The sequence below is a fragment of the Physeter macrocephalus genome, chromosome 20 (assembly GCF_002837175.3).
Source record: "Physeter macrocephalus isolate SW-GA chromosome 20, ASM283717v5, whole genome shotgun sequence".
Classification (NCBI taxonomy): Eukaryota; Metazoa; Chordata; class Mammalia; order Artiodactyla; family Physeteridae; genus Physeter; species Physeter macrocephalus.
The window spans coordinates 90,081,708-90,099,542 of NC_041233.1; the positions used below are offsets into that span (position 1 = coordinate 90,081,708).

The window sequence follows — 17,835 nt, forward strand, 5'->3', positions numbered from 1 at the left end:
TACATACTACTATGTACAAAATAGATAACTAATAAGGACCTGCTGTATAGCACAGGGAAATCTACTCAATACTCTGTAATGACCTATATGGGAAAAGAATCTAAAAAAGAATAGATATATGTATATGTATAACTGATTCACTTTGCTGTACAGCAGAAACTAACACAACACTGTAAATCAACTATACTCCAATAAAAGTTAATTTAAAAAATAAATTAATTTTTTTAAAAAAGCAAGTTGGGAGGAGGTAAGAAGAATGAATGTAGTGCATCTAAGGTATGGGCTACAGGAGAGGTGAAGACATCAGTGACTAGACCAGACTCAGCATTCTTCCTCACAGAGGAAAGGAAACAGCTGCTCTCGGGTCTAGGCAGGAGCTGGATGGGTCAGAGCCTGACGCTGATGTCCTAATGGGGCACTGATGCCCTCTGACCCTGAAAGCGTACAACCTATGTTCTGCTACCCCTCAAGAAACAGGTAGGGCTTCCCTGGTGGCGCAGTGGTTGGGAGTCCGCCTGCCGATGCAGGGAACGCGGGTTCGTGCCCCGGTCCGGGAGGATCCCACGTGCCGCGGAGCGGCTGGGCCCGTGAGCCATGGCCGCTGGGCCTGCTTATCCGGAGCCTGTGCTCCGCAGCGGGAGGGGCCGCAGCGGTGAGAGGCCCGCGTACCACACACACACACACACACAAAAAAAAAAAAAAAAAAAAAAAGAAAGAGGTAGACAGGCCCCCAAACCACTTCCCCCTCCAACCCAATCTTAGTTCATATTCCTTTGGTAACAAGGGACACAATCTCTCCCTTGAAATGCAACTCACAAAGGGGAAACATAGTAGGGGATGCGGGTTCGTGCCCCGGTCCGGGAAGATCCCACATGCCGCGGAGCGGCTGGGCCCGTGAGCCATGGCCACTGAGCCTGCGCATCCAGAGCCTGTGCTCCGCAACGGGAGAGGCCACAACAGTGAGAGGCCTGCGTACCGCAAAAAAAAAAAAAAAAAAAAAAAGAATTAACATCAATTGTTCCCAAACTTCAAAAAGCTATGGGAAAAAAAAAAAAGCTATGGGAGGAAACGCTTCCCAATTCATTCTATAAGGTCAATATTACCCTGATGCCAAAACCAAACAGAGATATCACCAAAAATACAAAACCGAAAAACTATAGGCCAATATAAAAAGGTGTGATTTACCCCAGGGATGCAAGGTTGGTTGAACATCTGAAAATCATTTAGTGTAATATACCATAGCAATAGAATGGAAGACAAAACCCACATGATCAGCTCAATATACACAGAAAAAAAACTGACAAAATCCAACATCCTTTCATGATTAAAAAATAAAAAACTCAACAAACTGGGAATAAAAAGGAACTTCCTCAACTTGATAAAATACATCTCTGAAAAATCCACAGCTAATGTCATATTTAATGGTAAAAGACTGAATGTTTTTACCCTAAGATCAAGAAAAAGACAGGAATGTCAGCTCTCACCACTTCTATTCAAAATTGTACTAGAAATTCTAGCCAGGTCAATTAGGCAAGAGAAAGAACAAAAATGCATCCAGATTGAAAAGGAAAAGTAAAACTATCTGTATTTGCAGATGACCCAATTTCTTGTACAGAAAGTTCTGAGGAATCCACCAAAAATTATTATAACTAATAAGTGAATTCAGCAAGGTTGCAGGATACAAGATCAATATGCAAATATCAATTGTATTTCTATACACTTGCAATGAAAAGTCCAAAAACAAAATTATGAGAACAATTCCATTTATAGTAGTATCAAAAAGAATAAAATACTTAGAAGTAAATTTAACAAAAGAAGTGCAAGATGTGTACTGTAAAAACTACAAAGCAGTATTTGAAGAAATTAAAGAAGATCTAAATAAATGGAAAGGCATCCCATGTTCATGGATTGGAAGATTTAATATTATTAAGATGACAATCCTCCCAAATTTATCTATAGATTGAACACAATCTCTATCAAAATTCTAGCTGGCTTCTTTGCAAAATTAACAAGCTGATCCTAAAATTCATACGGAAATGTAATGGACCTAGAATAGCTATAACAACCTTGAGAAAAAAGAACAGAGTTGGAATACTCACACTTCCTGATTTCTAAACTCACCACAAGGCTACCATAACCAAGACAGTGTGCATAAGGAGAGACATATAGCTCAATGAAACAGAATCAAAAGCTCAACACTTACACCTCTGGTCAACTGATTTTTGACAAAGGTGCAAAGTTAATTAAAAAGGGAAAAAAACAGTCTTTTCAACAAATGGTGCTGGGGCACTGGATATCCACATGCAAAATACTGAAGCTGCACCACTTCCTCACAACATGTACAAAAATTAACTCAAAATTGATCAAAGACCTAAATGTAAGAGCTCAAACTATAAAACTCTTAGAAGAAAGCACAGTAGTAAATCTCTGTGACAATGGGTTAGGCAAAGCCTTCTTAGATATGACACCAAAAGCACGAGGGCCAAAAGAAAAAAATACATAAACTGAACTTCATGAAAAGTAAAAACTTTTACACTTCAAACGATATAACCAAGAGTGAAAAGACATCCCACAGAATGGAAGAAAATATCTACAATCGGATATCTGATAAGGGACTTGTATCTAGACTACATAAAGTATTCTTACAACTCTAAGATAAGTAACTTAATTTAAAAATAGGCAAAGAATCTGGATAAACATTTTGCTAAAGAAGATATACAAGCAGCCAAAAAGTACATGGAAAAATGCTCAACATCGTTAGTCATTAGGGAAATACAAATCAAAACCACCATGAGCTACCCCTTCACACCTATAAAGATGGCTACAATCAAACAGATTAACAAGTGTTGGCTAGGATGTAGAGAAACTGAAAACCCCCATCTACTGCTGGTAGGAATGTAAAATGGTGCAGCCACTTTGGAAAACAGTTTGACAGCTCCTCAAAATTAGAAACAGTTACCCTATGACCTAGCAATTCCACTTTTAGGTATACACCCAAGAGAAATGAAAACATACACCCACACAAAAAGCTGAACATGACTGTTCATAGCAGCACTATTCATAATAGCCCAAATGTGAAAATAACCTGAATGTCCATCAACTGATGAATGGGTACATAAAATACGGTTTATCCACAGAGTGGAATATTAATCAACAATAAAAAAAGAATGAAGTACTGATAGATGCTACAACATGGATGAACCTTGAAAACATTATGGTAAGTGAACAGAACCAGTCAGAAAAGACTACGTATTGTATTAATTCCATCTACATGAAATGTCCAGAATAAGCAAATCTATTGAGACACAGAGTAGATTATCAGTTGCCTAGGACTGGGGGTGACAGAAAAATGGGGGATGAGTGCTAATGGGTACAGGATTTCTTTGTGGGGAGGTGATAAAATGTTCTTAAAATTAGACTGAGGTGACAGTTGCACAACTCTGCTCATATATTAAAAACCATTGAATTGTATATACCCTTTAAATGGTTGAACTGTATGCATGTGAATTATATCTCAATAAAACTGTTTAAAAAGAGAGAGAACAGAGAGACTCAGAGAGTAAGCATGTCCTGCAATTCCTACAAAATGTTCTACTACATCACAGACTTACATTTCAGAAAATGCTTTAAATAGTCTCTTATGTGTGTCACTTGTAGGAACACATACTTGAGAGAGGTGGTAGGTCTCACCATCACATCAATTTGGGATTTTAATTTTTTCTTAAGGAAGCCCACCACATGCTAGAGAAATTCTATTTACAGAAAGAAGTGAAAAAATGACATCACTCTTCTTTTCTACAACAGATGTAGCCAAGTACATGAACCATCTTAGAGACATGACAATTGGCATGCTCAAAAGGCTTTTGTTTTTGATTTGGGGGTAGGGGGAGTTGTGTGTTTAAAAGTTTTTTATGTATTTATTTTTAACATTGGACCTCTTCCCAGATCTCCCTCACACATTCCCTTGTTAAAACTACCTGTCTGCTGCTAAACGTCTGGGGAAGCCACGGAGACCAAGGGGCCTGGGGAACAGGAGGCGGCCAGCTCCTTCCAGACTCTGAGCTCTGCAGGGCCTTATCCCCTGGTCCCTTTTGTGTCCCCAAAGCAGAAACTGAGCACTCAAGACAGAGCTGATGTTCACGGTCACTGCTGAGCTGATGTCTGATACATACAGGACCCCCTTCCCACCTGATCATCTTTCATACAGAACAAAAGTACACAGAACAGTAGTGATAAAGCCGTTCAGCTCTATCCACAGGAGCAACACTTGCTCTTCACTTGACCCTGTCCCTCCGAAGACCCCCCTCCTTTCCCTCCCACCCTTGCTCTCCCAAGTCTGAACCAATGGAGGGCTTCAGGAGGGAAACACAAGGGGTCTGACCTGAGAAGACTGTTAAAAAGGTACGTATTAGCATTTAGGGAAGCGTCCAAAATGTGAACTTTTTTTAGAGTTTCACATCTGTGAGTTCCCAGTCCCTCTAATTCCCCCGAAGTTGAGATATACTTCATATACGTACGTTCTCAGCCACTCAGTCAAGGACATCAGCCTTAAAATGGAGTAGAAGTGCACTGTCCAGGGGCAGGATAACAGGATTAACGGGACAAGAAGGCCTTTTCCAGGACTGCTGGGTAGACCCTAAGGGTGGTGGCCGCAGGACTCACATTCCCCTGACAACCACTGGGGCCCCAGGTCACCCAGAGCCTGGGAGTGATGAGGGGGTTCCGAGTGGGTGAGTCAAGGTGGGAAAAAGCACAAGACCCTTTTAAGTATGCTGCAATGTTAAGATGTCCCCACTTACAGCAGAAAAACAGCACCAACACACACGCACACCCTTGCCTGAACCCAGACAACAAACTGACGGTCTAAACCTCCTCCTCCCCACCGTCCAAAAAACAAAAACAAAAACAAAAACATAACCCAGGAGCTGGGGGGGGGGGGTGGTGGTAATTTATTTGCTTTTTGTAAGAGATGGGGCCAGGTACTGGAAGCTTCTAACTCCTGAGAGAGGCTCACTCTAATATACAAGACTCTGCAGGTAAAGAATAATCTGGAAATCCACTCGATCAACTGGAAAAGTTTGTACTAAGGATGATGAAAGTACTTCAAATTTCCAAACCATCGCCCTATGCTATTTTATTTAAAAAGAGACCCAAACCCTACCCTCTGAAGGCCAAGGTGACCGTAAGGTAAGAGGGTGGGGCTCACTCATCAGGAGGAGTCCACCCCCAGGAGCCCCAGCCTTGCCCAGAAGCTGAGCCGATGACAGATGCAGCTTCTCTGCTCACTCAGGAGGAGCCCCTGGGTTTGGAACCACCTGGATCCGCCTGAGGCTACATTTCCAGTAGAGCAGAGACCCCTGCACAGACAGAAGCCCTCCCCAGAGCCTTTTGCTGCACCCCCAGCTGGAGGAGCAGAGGAGAAAGGGCACGCTAACAGCCAGCAGAGGCCTGAACTTCACTCTGCTGCTGCCGAACAACCATAACGCGCGTCTCTTTAGAAATCATTACTAGAGGGCCTCCCTGGTGGCGCAGTGGTTGAGAGTCCGCCTGCCGATGCGGGGGACACGGGTTCGAGCCCTGGTCCGGGAGGATCCCACATGCCGCGGAGCAACTGGGCCCGTGAGCCACAGCTACTGAGCCTGCGCGTCCGGAGCCTGTGCTCCGCAACGGGAGAGGCCGCAATAGTGAGAGGCCCGCGCGCCGCGATGAAGACTGGCCCCCGCTCGCCGCAACTAGAGATAGCCCTCGCACAGAAACGAAGATGCAACACAGCAAAAATAAATTAATTAATTAATAAACTCCTACCCCCAACATCTTCTTAAAAAAAAAAAAGAAAGAAATCATTACTAGAGCACTCAAAACACCAACAGCCTCTCTCACAAAGTAGCAACCACTCAGAGAGCTGGGAAGCAGACGCAGGATAAAGAAAAAGAGGGAGAATGTTGGGCAAGAGGGGAGCCTCCGGACAGAGCAAGCAGATGCCTCTGCAGTAGGCCGGGGACCCTGGCGGAAGCCCACGTCATTGCTCCCGCCTCCTCTGCTCCTGCACCCTACGAAGAGGGGCTGGAGGAGGGGTGGGGATGCAGGGAAGAGGCCCTGGAGGAAGGCAAAATGGGCTTCGTGGCAGGCAGCCTCCAAGGCAGCCCCCAGTGAGCCCCCACCTCCTGGTGTTCACGCCCTTGGACCCGTGTAACCAAAAGGATACTGTGGAAATAACAGAGTGCGACTTCTGAGGCTGTCATCAGAGACGCTGCAGCTGCCGAGCTGCAAGAACACTAAAGCAACCTCATGGAGAGAGGTCCACCAGAGGGGTAAAGAACTGAGGCCTCCCACCAACAGCCAGGCCGAGGTGCCAGCCGTGAGTGAGCCGCCCGAGGAGGGGCTCCAGGCCCAGTCAAGCCTCCAGATGACTACAGTCACAGCCAACGCCAGGACTGCATTCTCACAAGCAACCCCAAGCCAGATCACCCCACTAGGCTGCTCCCAAGTTCCAGACCTATGAAAACGACGTGAGATGATAAACGTCCAGTGGTTTAAGCTGCTAATCAGCTTTGGAGTTATCTGTTATGCAGCAATACATAACCAATACCAGCCTCTTGGAAACTCTTCTTTCTACACCAGAACAGGGGCAGAGTCCCAGGAGACTGAACACGTCTCCAGGCACCTGCCTTTCCTCACCCACACATGACTCACAGGAGGAGAGGGAAGCGAGAGCTATGACGAGTGTGTCCATTCCCTGTTTATTTCTCATGGATGAGCAGAAGCTGAGCATCAAGGAAGCAAAATGTTTTCAATCCAACGGCACTGCTTACCCTGTGATGCTTTTTCTTTTTTCCCTTCTCACTCGATGTCTAACTTGTATATAAACTTCTGATGTTCAAAACTCTTAAAATACATTTTATACTTCATACGTTACATATGCTAAGTTAACACATGTGAAAGATGTAATCCCCTGGTGATTTTTTTAAAAAATTACTATCATCTAATAAGATACTAAAGAAGATGCTTTCCCCCATCACACACTCTGTCCTGGCAACATTTTAAGAACTTTTATTTCCTCTGATAGGTCTTCTCTTAAGTCAGCGAAGAGAGGGAGATTCATACATTCCCTGTGAGCTGGATGTGTGATCTTCAAAGCTGAACTTACGACCCCACTGCTGTAAAAGCTGTGGCCTCGATTTCCCAGTTTTTAGACTGGAAATCACATGTGTCCTATCTCATAGCATCACTGTTATAAAATCAAATAAGATGCTGAAAAAAAAATTGCTTTCAATACATACGATAAATACAGCTGAAACAGAGAGTTGGTGGTCTGTTAGGTCAGAATCTTGCAGGGGGAAAGCTGGAGATCAAGAATTTGGTGTCGTATTTCCAGCAATGACACACGGCAGAGGGACTGGCTCGGACAATGTCTGTATCTGCCAAACAGAACTGCTGGACTACATTTTTCCATTTGTGAATTAATGAAATACTCCATTTGGCTACTATCCTCTTGTGAGTTTGGTCATCATCAATCTAGGCCCTAGGGATCTAATCATGTTTGTGAGAGCCCATAGAATTAGGTTCACGTCCACCCAAAGGTGAGGGTGAGGCCTTGAACTCAGAAACGGCAATCCCCTCCTAGGCCCAAGGTTAAGAGTTATCAAATCCCCACAGAGACAGCTGTTTTGGGTGGATCAACCATGATCTTTCCGTCACTAATCTGAGTTTAGAAGACTGTGACAAAATGGCATATACTGCTAGGGCTTCCTATGAACAGTATTATTGTTCACTTGGAAAAGGTATTATGACTGCTCTTTAAATGTTTAAATGGCTTTAGACCACATCCATTTTTTATGTGGAACATTAAGTGGTAGCAACGTAATTTCAGCCGGACTGCTCACACCCCACCCCGCCCATACACCAGAGAAAATGCCTCCACTGCCAGAAGCTATCAAAGAAAGCTATACTGCTTTATCTGATGCTCAGGTAAGCCCCAAATCGGGAAATGCAAGTCTGAGGTGAGTTCAATCATTACAATATTTAAGAAGGTCTTGAATTTGCTATTCACCTTAAAAGAATAATACTGCTTTGACAATTACTAAAATCTTCACTTCCGGCAGGCAGACTTTGCCCCTGCCCCCAAGTTTTTTATTCAACACTCTCTGAGTCTCTACTGGAAAAATGATACTTTTCCCCCAAGAGTACATTGTCCCTGGGTGGAGCACCATATAGAGGTAGAGACGCTCCCTACATGGCTCCTTTAAATTGTTATAAATAAAGCAACAGAGAAACATGGCCTGATCCCATTTACTAACTAGTGAGAATCTCCAAGCTGATAGCTGCAAACATTAAACAGGGGAGAAAAAAAAAAAAGGAACTGTGTGATGTAGCTGAGGTTTTCAAGCCTATCGTTGAGACGTTTTTCTCTTACAATCATCTAAAATAGTGCAATATAAAAATTTAAATTGTAAAAAAAAAAAAAATTTAAATTGTGAAACAGGCTATCACATAAAAAAATTGAAAATAAAAATAAAATAAGAGCGTTAACCTGGAATGCTGTCAAAGGAGCCATATGGGTTGAACTGTCGGACTAGGTAACATTAAGGGTCCTTATTAGTCCCATTACTTCTAGGACATTCTAATAAAGGAATCCCTGCGGTAGGAGCAGGGAAAAGATGTCAAAACTAAATCCCTAGGAGAACCACACTCATAGTTTTGACGAGAACATTTCAAGAAGTACCTCATGAAAAATGTTTGCATAATATCTGCTTATACATGTAGCCCAAAGCCTTAGAATCAAAAATCTAAGGCTCAGATTTTAACAAGATCTCCCTTCTAGGTCTTATATAGATACAGTCAAAAACAATCCAATAAATACACCATATCAACCACACAACCTATACCAACAATACACCATAGCAACAGTCAAATTACAAACTCACGAACACCCAAAGTTACATTAAATACACTTAATGGGTAAAAGTGAAAAGCCTCTATGACTGTACTTGTACTATATGATTCCAAAATTCTCCCCATTCTTCCCTAATTTCCTTTTTTCTCAGATCTTTTAGTCAATTGAAAATTAGGTATATTGACAGACCAAAACATTGTTTTGCAAGGGAGACAAACAGCCAGCCCAAACTAGTCTCTCCGTGATGCCTTACCTGACCATTCAGGCCTACAGGAATGGCACCCAACGCCCAAATTTCATTTGTTAATCAGCTACAGCCTTGTAGCTTTTTTAAAATTGAAGTTTAATTACTTAAACTTTATAATTTTATCAAAATTGTCTTAAGTGTGGATCTCAGTCGGCAAACTCTTCTGTAAAGAGCCGAACAGTAAATATTTTAGGCTTTTGCCCATCTTTCTTTCAGTCTCTATTCCGAGTACTCAACCTGCTATCTTAGTGCAAAAGCAGCCAGACAACAGTGAAATGCACAAGTGTGGCTGCATGCCAACGAAACCTTATTTATGGGCCCTGAAATCTGAACTTTCATATATTTTTCAAACAAAATATGTTTCTCCACCATTTAAAAATGCAGAAACCATTCTCAGCTCTCAGGCAGAACAGTAAAAGGCAACAGCAGGCCAGATTTGGCCTATGAGCCATCATTGGCTGATGCCTGATTTAGACTAACCCAAACTGCATCGACAAACAAGTCTGCAGTCCCCACAGGCCTCCAGCAGTAAATACCTATGGACTGACCCTGTTTATCTCTCCCCTTCTGTTCTGGAGGACTACAGCGTGTGTCTGGAATACCTAGCCATCTAATCAACACATCAAACAGGGTAGTTTTGTTCCAAGGGCATAGAGAGCTTCATCGTGAATTAAAATTCCCTCTCTCAAAGAAAGGTAACAATCTGTAAATAAAGGTGTGTGTGTGTATGTGTGTGTGTGTGTGTGTGTGTGTGTGTGTGTGTGTGTATTGAGGGGAGATGTCAATTAACAGAGGACAGCCACTGCAGCTTTCGCTTTTATGACCCGAAACACTGGACAAAACCACAGTCCATTCGCACCAAAAAAACCCCAAACAACAAAAAACAGATGAACTTGAGATTGTGCCTTTCAAAAGTCCTTTCCTAGGTGATGTCTCCTTACTGATACATCTCCCAGCAAAGAGAAAGAACAGTTAACACCAGCAACTTAAACACCCTTTGCAGAGGAAGGCAGACAGATAGCAAACACAGAGCTACCAGCCCAAGCACTATAGCCACCATTCCGGTACATTCAAGAAACCTCTTGGCCTACAGTTTTATTTTACCAGTTAGTCTGAAACCGGCTTCTATCTGTGGCTTAAAAAAACTGCACAACCTCATCCACTGTCTAATTCCTAGGATGGCATACAATCCTGCCTTAAGAAGAGTTATTACAGGCCTATCTCAGACATATTGCAGGTTTGGTTCCAGACCACCGAAATAAAGCAAGTATTGCATATAAAGTTAGTCACATGCATTCTGTTGTTGTTTTCCCAGAGCATAAAAAAAGTTATGTTTACACTATACTGTAATTAAGTATGCAATACCATTATGTCTAAAAAGACAATATATATACTTTAAGTAGAAAGCACTGTATTACTAAAAGATGCTAATCATCATCTGACAATGCAGGGGTTGCCGCAAACCTTCAATCTGTAAAAAATGTTGTATGTGGGAAGTGCAGTACAATGAGATACGTCTGTATAGAGTTCAGACACTTTAGGTCCCTAAAAAGCTTCCAATAAAAAGAAAATTAGTTCAAAATAGATGTAGATGTTTCCCCAAGTTCAAAGAATTAGATGGAGGTTGGGATGGAGGCCATGGGTACAGTACATGGGATGCAGCCAGCCACACATTTGAGGGCCCTTCTACACCAGGAAGCCAGGATCTCTTACATATGTTAATTACCACCCTGACCAGCTAACAACTCATAGATCATCCCCAGAGGAGACAGAGTCTTACGTGCTACACCTGCCGTTGCCCCATGTCCTGAAGCACAGAAACATGAAAGACTAAACTTATCAGGAGCCAAATAATCAACAATTTTTGGAGAAAGAGAACCATCCAGGCCCGGAAATTAGACTTAAACATTAGACTCCAGGAATTTTTGTCCACTGATCTCTTTCCTGGTCAGACTCGTGCTTTGGCTGTATTTTTACACTTACTGTGTATGCATGACAAGGCCATCAACAGGGCTGTGGACAAGGACTGGGTGTTGGGGAGAAGAAACCCTAGAAGGCAGGATACTGCCAGGCTGATGGGGAATCATCCTGTTATTTAAAGACCCTAAATTGAAAGATTGCATAATACGTAGTGGCTGCTGCCTAGTCTGTACCCCTGCCATGTTCATGGTCCACAATCATGATCTACTCCACTGAGCTTTCTTGGTTCATAACTCTCTCAAAGGAAAACTGCAGGAATTCCCTGGGGGGCCAGTGGTTAGGACTCCGCACTTTCACTGCAGGGGCCACTGGTTCAATCCCTGGTCGGGGAACTAAGATCCTGCAAGCCGCACCGTGTGGCCAGAAACAAACAAACAAACAAAAAAACACAAAAGGAAAACTTCTAGAAAGAGTGAAAAAGAGACTATGAGCTACAAGTTACCAAAACTTGTAAAAATGAGTCAGCAGCACAGGAAGGACCAAACAATTGGGTCTGTGTGGTTCCGGGGGCCTGGGCCATACTGGCCTCCATTCAATTAGCAAAGAATCTGTCAGGATGAATCAGACTACCAGCTGACAGGATGGCGAGGAAGGGGGCGGCCCAGGCTGAGCAATTCAAAGAGGCTTTCAAACGGCTACTGAACATGTCTTGTGAGCTTTATCTGAATTTGAGGGGAAGGCCACAAAATAGTTCTCTCAAGCTTTCAAATCTCCCTTCTGATCTTCCAATCCTGAGAGGAGAAAAGGGAGGCTATGTAGCGGCATCTCTGTCACTGAGATCGATACACAGCGAAGCGCCACACACAAGTCCTCCCACACGCAAACGTGCCTGTTCCCATGCGGTCTCTGCCTGGACCCATGGTAAAAAGCAGCCTGGGGACAGCGGAGGGAGTTCTCAGCAGGGCAGCACAGTGTGGAGCTCACCATTTAAAGCAAAACCACATCACAAAAAGCTGATATCATTTCCCCAGTAATTCCAGCTCCGTCACAAAGTCCAGCACAGAGAACCGGACCTCCCGTGGCGACCCATGAGGAAGCTGCTAAGCAAGAAAACAGAATCGCTGTTGGGAGAATAAATTCATGATCAGATCAAAAACTAGGGAACTGGACAACTGAAGCTGGCTCTGCTTTGTCACTGCATGTGACAGTGACAGACACTGGAATAGAAAAAGCATGTGGAAAGGACATCCCTCCTAGATGCCCTTCTCCAGGCAGCAGCCCGCCAGCCTTTGAAAAAGGACGTCAAGGCATCACCCCTCTGCTCAAAGCCCTCTGCTGTGGGTTGGACTGTACTCCTCCAAAAGATAGACTGTATTCCTCCAGAAGATAAGCTCAAGTCCTAACTCCCCACACCTTGGAATGTGGCCTCACCTGGAAGTACAGCTGAGCCTTGAACAACGTGGCGGTTAGGGGTTCCGACCCCCGACCACCCAGCACCGTTGAAAACCCTCCACATCAGTGGTGCTGCACCCTCAGATTCAACCAACCGTGGACCATGTAGTACTCTAGAACATACCTACTGAAAAAAATCTGTGTGAGTGGACCCGCACAGTTCAAACCCATGTGGCTCAAGGCTCCACTGTAGTATCTTTGCAGTAATCCAGTTAAGAGGAGGTCAACCTGGATTAGGGTGGTCCCTAAACCCAATGACTGGTGTCCTTATAAGAAAGCCACGTGGAAGACACAGAGACACACAGGGAGGAGCTGGCCATGGAATGAAGGAGGCAGAGAGGGGAGTTTTGCTGCCATAGGCCAAAGAACACAGAACTGCTGGCAACCACCAGAAGCTAGAAGAAACACGGAAGAATCCTTGCCTAGAGCCTTTGGAGGGAGCGTGGCCCTGCCAAGACCTTGATTTCGGACTTCTGACCTCCAGAGCTGTGAGAGAATCAATTTCTGTTGCTTCAAGCCGCCCCGTTTGTTTGTGGCACTTTTGAAAGGCAGCCCCTTCCTGTCTCACTCAGGAGGAAAATCAGTGCCTCATTACGACGTGACCCAGGCCTCCCCCGACCCGGCTGACTGTGGCTCCCAGAGCTCCCTGCCCACCAGGTCGCTGCAGCCACCCTGGCCTCTTCCCTGGTCCTCGAACATGCTGCCACCCTGCCACCACGCGCCGGCCCACGCGCAGGCTGCTGCTGTCTCAGACCTTCACAGGTGCCATCCTCTGTGCTAGAAGACCTCTCGGGAACCTGCACAGCTGTTCCCCTCAATCCTCCTTCAGGGCTCTGCTCAAGTCCCCTGATCAGTTGGGCTCCCCCGCCCCCCATCGGCCTTCAGCGCCTCCTACCCGCCCCCACTCTGTTTCCCCTTCCCCTGCTTTATTTTTCTCCAAAATCCTTAGGACAAGCTGACATACACGTTTTGCTTAACCTCTAAGAGGCCCATCTCCCTCCGTAACGCTGGCTTGCGGAGATCGGGACTGTTTCACTGCCGAACCCCAGCCCACTCTGTTTACTGGATAGCTAAATGCATTCGATCAGGACAGGTGAAATTTTACTCAAACTGGCTGTGTGACAAAACGGGTTTCTGCTAATGAAGCGGAACAGCAGCAGCTTCTGCAGATGAAGGGCCGGCTCAGGGCTGGGCTCTGAGGGGCCGGGAGAGAATCTCCAATCCCGGGTGGACTCAGGGGCTCACCACCATCCCTGGTGAGAGAGGGAGCAGTAAACAACTTTGAAACAGCCTCTTAAGAGTCCTCCTTATCTAAAAAAGTCAACTCTTACCTATAATTGTTGTCTCCAGCCACACCCTGTAGAAAGTGAGTTGGCCTGAGAAATGTGTGAAGCCAAATCTAAATATACTTCCATCACGGCATCACCACACACAGTTTTGTTTTTTAGGCGCCGAGGGGAAGGACCCAACAGGAATGTTCTGATAATGATCACCTCATACTGCAAATGTACAGCCTACTTAGGGAAGAAAGCCTCTGACCACCACATGCGTAAAAAAAAATAAACAAATAAATAAACAAGAAAACCGTTTCAAATGAGCCGGGAGCTTTCAAACGGCTCCTGCTCAGTAAGGAGACAATCCCAACCTTTTCAAATGGCCCTAAATTAACACTTTTCCTTCCCTCATTTACATTTTCAAAACTTTAAACAAAATAAGGCCAAAAAGGAAAGTCTTTCTTTACCTTGGGTTTTGGCCCCAGGGCCTGCCAGTCCTGGGTGTGAATCACAGGATTCCTTGCAAGGTGAACTGATGGGCGTTTCGGCTTCAGGGGTCTCAAAATTACCTTCAGAATCCGAGCTGCCAAGGGGGAAAAATGAGGAATTACCACTTTCAACGGTACTTCCGACACCCTTTATAGTCTACATATCCGCAAAGTCCAGTATTTTTACCTAATTTTACAACCTGCGGGTGCTCAGCATGGACTGGCCTGTGGGAGCTGCTGCCGCGCCCTCCTCAGGCTTCTGTCTGGCCTCCTGTCTCCCTGAAATCTCCTCCATCCTCAGGAGCCTTTTTCCAGCACCATTTTTTTTTTGAGGTCATCCTTCCCTCTGAAACCCCAAAAAACCCCTTCCAACAGACTCCTTTTCTCACAAGAGCCCTTTCCTGGAGGTTTAAAAATTAAATTGCCCTCTCATTCTTAAAAAAATTAAGCCAATGTTCGCCATGATGCCTTTTTCTTTGGTAGGCCTCTACCTGTCTGGAACTCACCCGGCCAGAGGCCGAGGATGCTGTCACCTGCCTTCCGCAATCACACGGGTGACAGCTCAGCAGACACCACCATTTCTCACCAGCTGCCAAGAACCTGTCATCACGCGACCTTCTTTACTAAAGCTGCATTTTCAGGACACAGGGGGACCCCCAGGAGGGCCTGGGAGCGACTTCTTCCCCACAGGGAAGGCCCCAAGTTCCACAGGGTGTGATCCACGACTGTGTGTGTGTGTGTGTGTGTGTGTGTGTGTGTGTGTGTGTGTGTGTGTAGGCGCGGGGGGCTGGGGGCTCGAAGCTTAGAGAAAGTGACCGAGGCAGACGGGGATGCAGAGAGACTGCAGATTCTGGGTTAGGTTCAGAAAGCTCATACTGAAACGGGGGGAAGAAAATACCCGGGAGGACAGAACATCCTGAACCTTCGAAGGCACAGCAGGGACCTGGTTACAGGCAGGGACGCAGCATTGCCATGAACACGGTTACGCGGGTGGCGACCACACACACGCACACAGAATGAGCCGCAGATGGATGGATGGATAGCAGCGCGTTTGCATTTTGGCAGGAACGCGTGTACTTGCCTGAAACTCAAGGATTTGGTCTCGGCTTGCGAGTCCTCCTCCTCGGGGTCGCCCTCGGGCCCTCCGGCCTCGTCCTCTCCGGCGACCCCCCCGCGCACCGCGGACCACGTCCATTTCGCCCACTGCACGGGGGACAGGATCTGCCAGGGGCTGAACGCCATGAGCGCGGCTCCTCCGGCTCCGGCTCCTAGGAGGATGCGAAAGGGGAGAGCCCTTTTTCCCTTTCAAAATGGAGGGAACCGGTGACAGGCGCCCAGACGCGTTTCCAGCGGAGGCGCGGATGTGGTTAAACGAGCGCCGTCGGGGGCCCGGGTGGAGCGCTTCCTCTCCTCCGGCTGGCAGCGCCGCTTCCTCCGCGTCCTCCTTCCTGAACGTGCGGCCACGGCGCCCCCGCACCCGGCGACTCCCGCGGGGGAGATGCCTCTCCTGGGGCCTCCTCGGGGCCCGGGTCCGCGACGCCCGGCGGCTCGGGCTTGGTTGCACCGCAGCTCAGCTGCTCCTGGTCCCTGCGGCCCGTCTCCCGTCTCCCGGCTCCCGCCTCCCAGCCGGCTGGGCGCGCATCAGCTGCAGCGGAGCCGCGCCCCAGGAGCCGCCCCCTCGGACCGTACTACTCGCGCACGCGGGCGGGGGCGCCGGCGCCGGCGGCACTTTGAAGAGCGCCCGCCGGATCCCCCCGCCTTCGCGCCACAGTGGTCGCGCCCTCCCTGCGGGAAGGGGCTTCTCTGCTACGACCCTGGCCGCTGGCCGAGGACCCGGGCGCCCTCAACAGCTCCACCGGCGTCGGGAGCCGGGAAGATCCGTTTTCCGTGTACGTGCACGCTGGACTGTGCCTCCTTCCCTTTTTATTTTTATTTTCTCATCTTGTTACTGCGACTTAATGGCGTTGGTGATACTGAATCGCAGAGAAGTTCAGCCCCTTATTATAAAAAACTCTGAGGCCACTGTTGACTGTGTTTCCCCCTTCCTAATAGGACGGCGTGGAAGATTTCAGCCTGTTCACCTTCAACCTTCAGATCCCTCAGCAACGCTGCAAGAGTAGCCAAGGGCTGGGATTTTAGATGCTCTGTGGCTTCTCAGTCCTCACTGGTGGAAGCGCCGTGGCCAGGTCTTGGGTAAAGGGTGCAAAATTACCCTGTGAAATTATAGCTTGATCCATTTCCCATTTTCCTTTTTGAGGCTTTCTTTTCATAACTTCTAAGTGTTTGTTTGGTCTCTGACTCCGTTTGCTGCTTCCGAAGTCTGCCAACAGGCCTAATGATTTCAACCTTCAAAATAAAAACCCTCTATGTTTGAAGGGAGAGGCAGGGAAGTAGCAGAGCTCTCCTCTGATTTTCTTCATTTTCCATCAAGGGATTCTACTTAGGGAGTGCGCCTCTCAGAATCACCAAGGCACCAAGCGAATCTGCCTCAAACAACCAGGTTTCATGATCTTCTTGCCTGGATAAGGTGTTTCTTGTACTATTGTAATTTCCAGAGTTGCAGGTTCCCAGAGACAGCAGCTCCAGAATTTAGAACAAAATCAGGCTGAAACTGCCACACGGACGTCTCCACTGAAAGGGGTTGGCACAGCAAACTTGATGAATCATGACTGTCTTACACATTTGATAACAAAAACAAAAGCAAAAATAACGCAAGATCAGGCGTGGCAGGTAGTCTCACCATAACAGACGGATGGGGGTTCGCCTGAAGTCTAGACTAGAGGGCTGGGGTGTCTGGATGCTTTAGAATTCATCCAGCTCCTTCCCAGAGATAAATACAACTGTCTTGACCGTACTGGAGACTACAAAGACGAGAAGTAAGCAGGAGTCGGTTTTTCTTCAGGTCTGCATGAAATATGCCACAATACTATCCAAGTGGTTATATTTTTCGGTTTATGGCTCACCACACAAACCTTCAGATTTATAAGGTCCCCCCAGGTTCCTGGATCTGACACGTGTTTTGTTGCCCATGTAAATCTGTACCTGGCATATAGTAGGTCCCGTTCATTCTTCCTCCTGAGCAGTTCTCAAAACTTTTCCCTCCTTTGCATTCCCACTGTGACTGATATAATTCCCACACTCCCTAGTTTTCATAGATCTACTGTAAATGTGTCCAATTGGTTCTACCTGAGGGTCGTCTCGGCTGGGGTCACCCTTGCCTGGCTGATCTGTGACTTGTGCTCTAGTCTTGCCGTTCCTGCTCCCCTCTCCTCCGACCCTTTGTAGTCGTAGCCATAATCTCTACAGAATTGGTTCTGAACCTTTAATATGTCCAAGAATCATCTGGGGCCCCTCTTTAAAAGTCCAAATCCAAATTGCCAGCAGATTCTGGAAATATGCATTTTGACCAAGTGTCCTGGGGAATTTCTTCCACAGGATAAATTTGGGACACAATGACCAGCTTGAGCCAGCAAAATGCTGCATCAGGAACAATCTTCCTTTTGCCTGCAGAGTTTTGCACCCTCTTCCCGCGCCCCCCCCCCCGCCCTGGCCTCCACCCCC

The 17,835-nt window shown here is 46.4% G+C and overlaps 1 protein-coding gene across 8 annotated transcripts in view; it reads right to left on the minus strand.

Annotated features, from left to right (window-relative positions):
- The window catches only part of TACC1 (transforming acidic coiled-coil containing protein 1), a 109,799-nt gene that overhangs the window by 38,853 nt on the left and 53,111 nt on the right, over positions 1-17,835 (minus strand). For 2 of the 8 annotated variants that reach the window (XM_007127447.4, XM_055081340.1), the window contains exons 1-2: positions 15,356-15,911; positions 14,254-14,369 (exon numbers count right to left, since the gene is read on the minus strand). In XM_007127447.4, the coding sequence (XP_007127509.2) occupies positions 14,254-14,369; positions 15,356-15,516 (277 nt within the window). In that variant the 5' untranslated portion in view covers positions 15,517-15,911. Of the gene's footprint in view, positions 1-14,253; positions 14,370-15,355; positions 15,930-17,835 lie in introns of those variants that run through there. The other 6 variants (XM_028481662.2, XM_007127448.4, XM_055081341.1 and 3 more) reach the window with 6 other exon arrangements.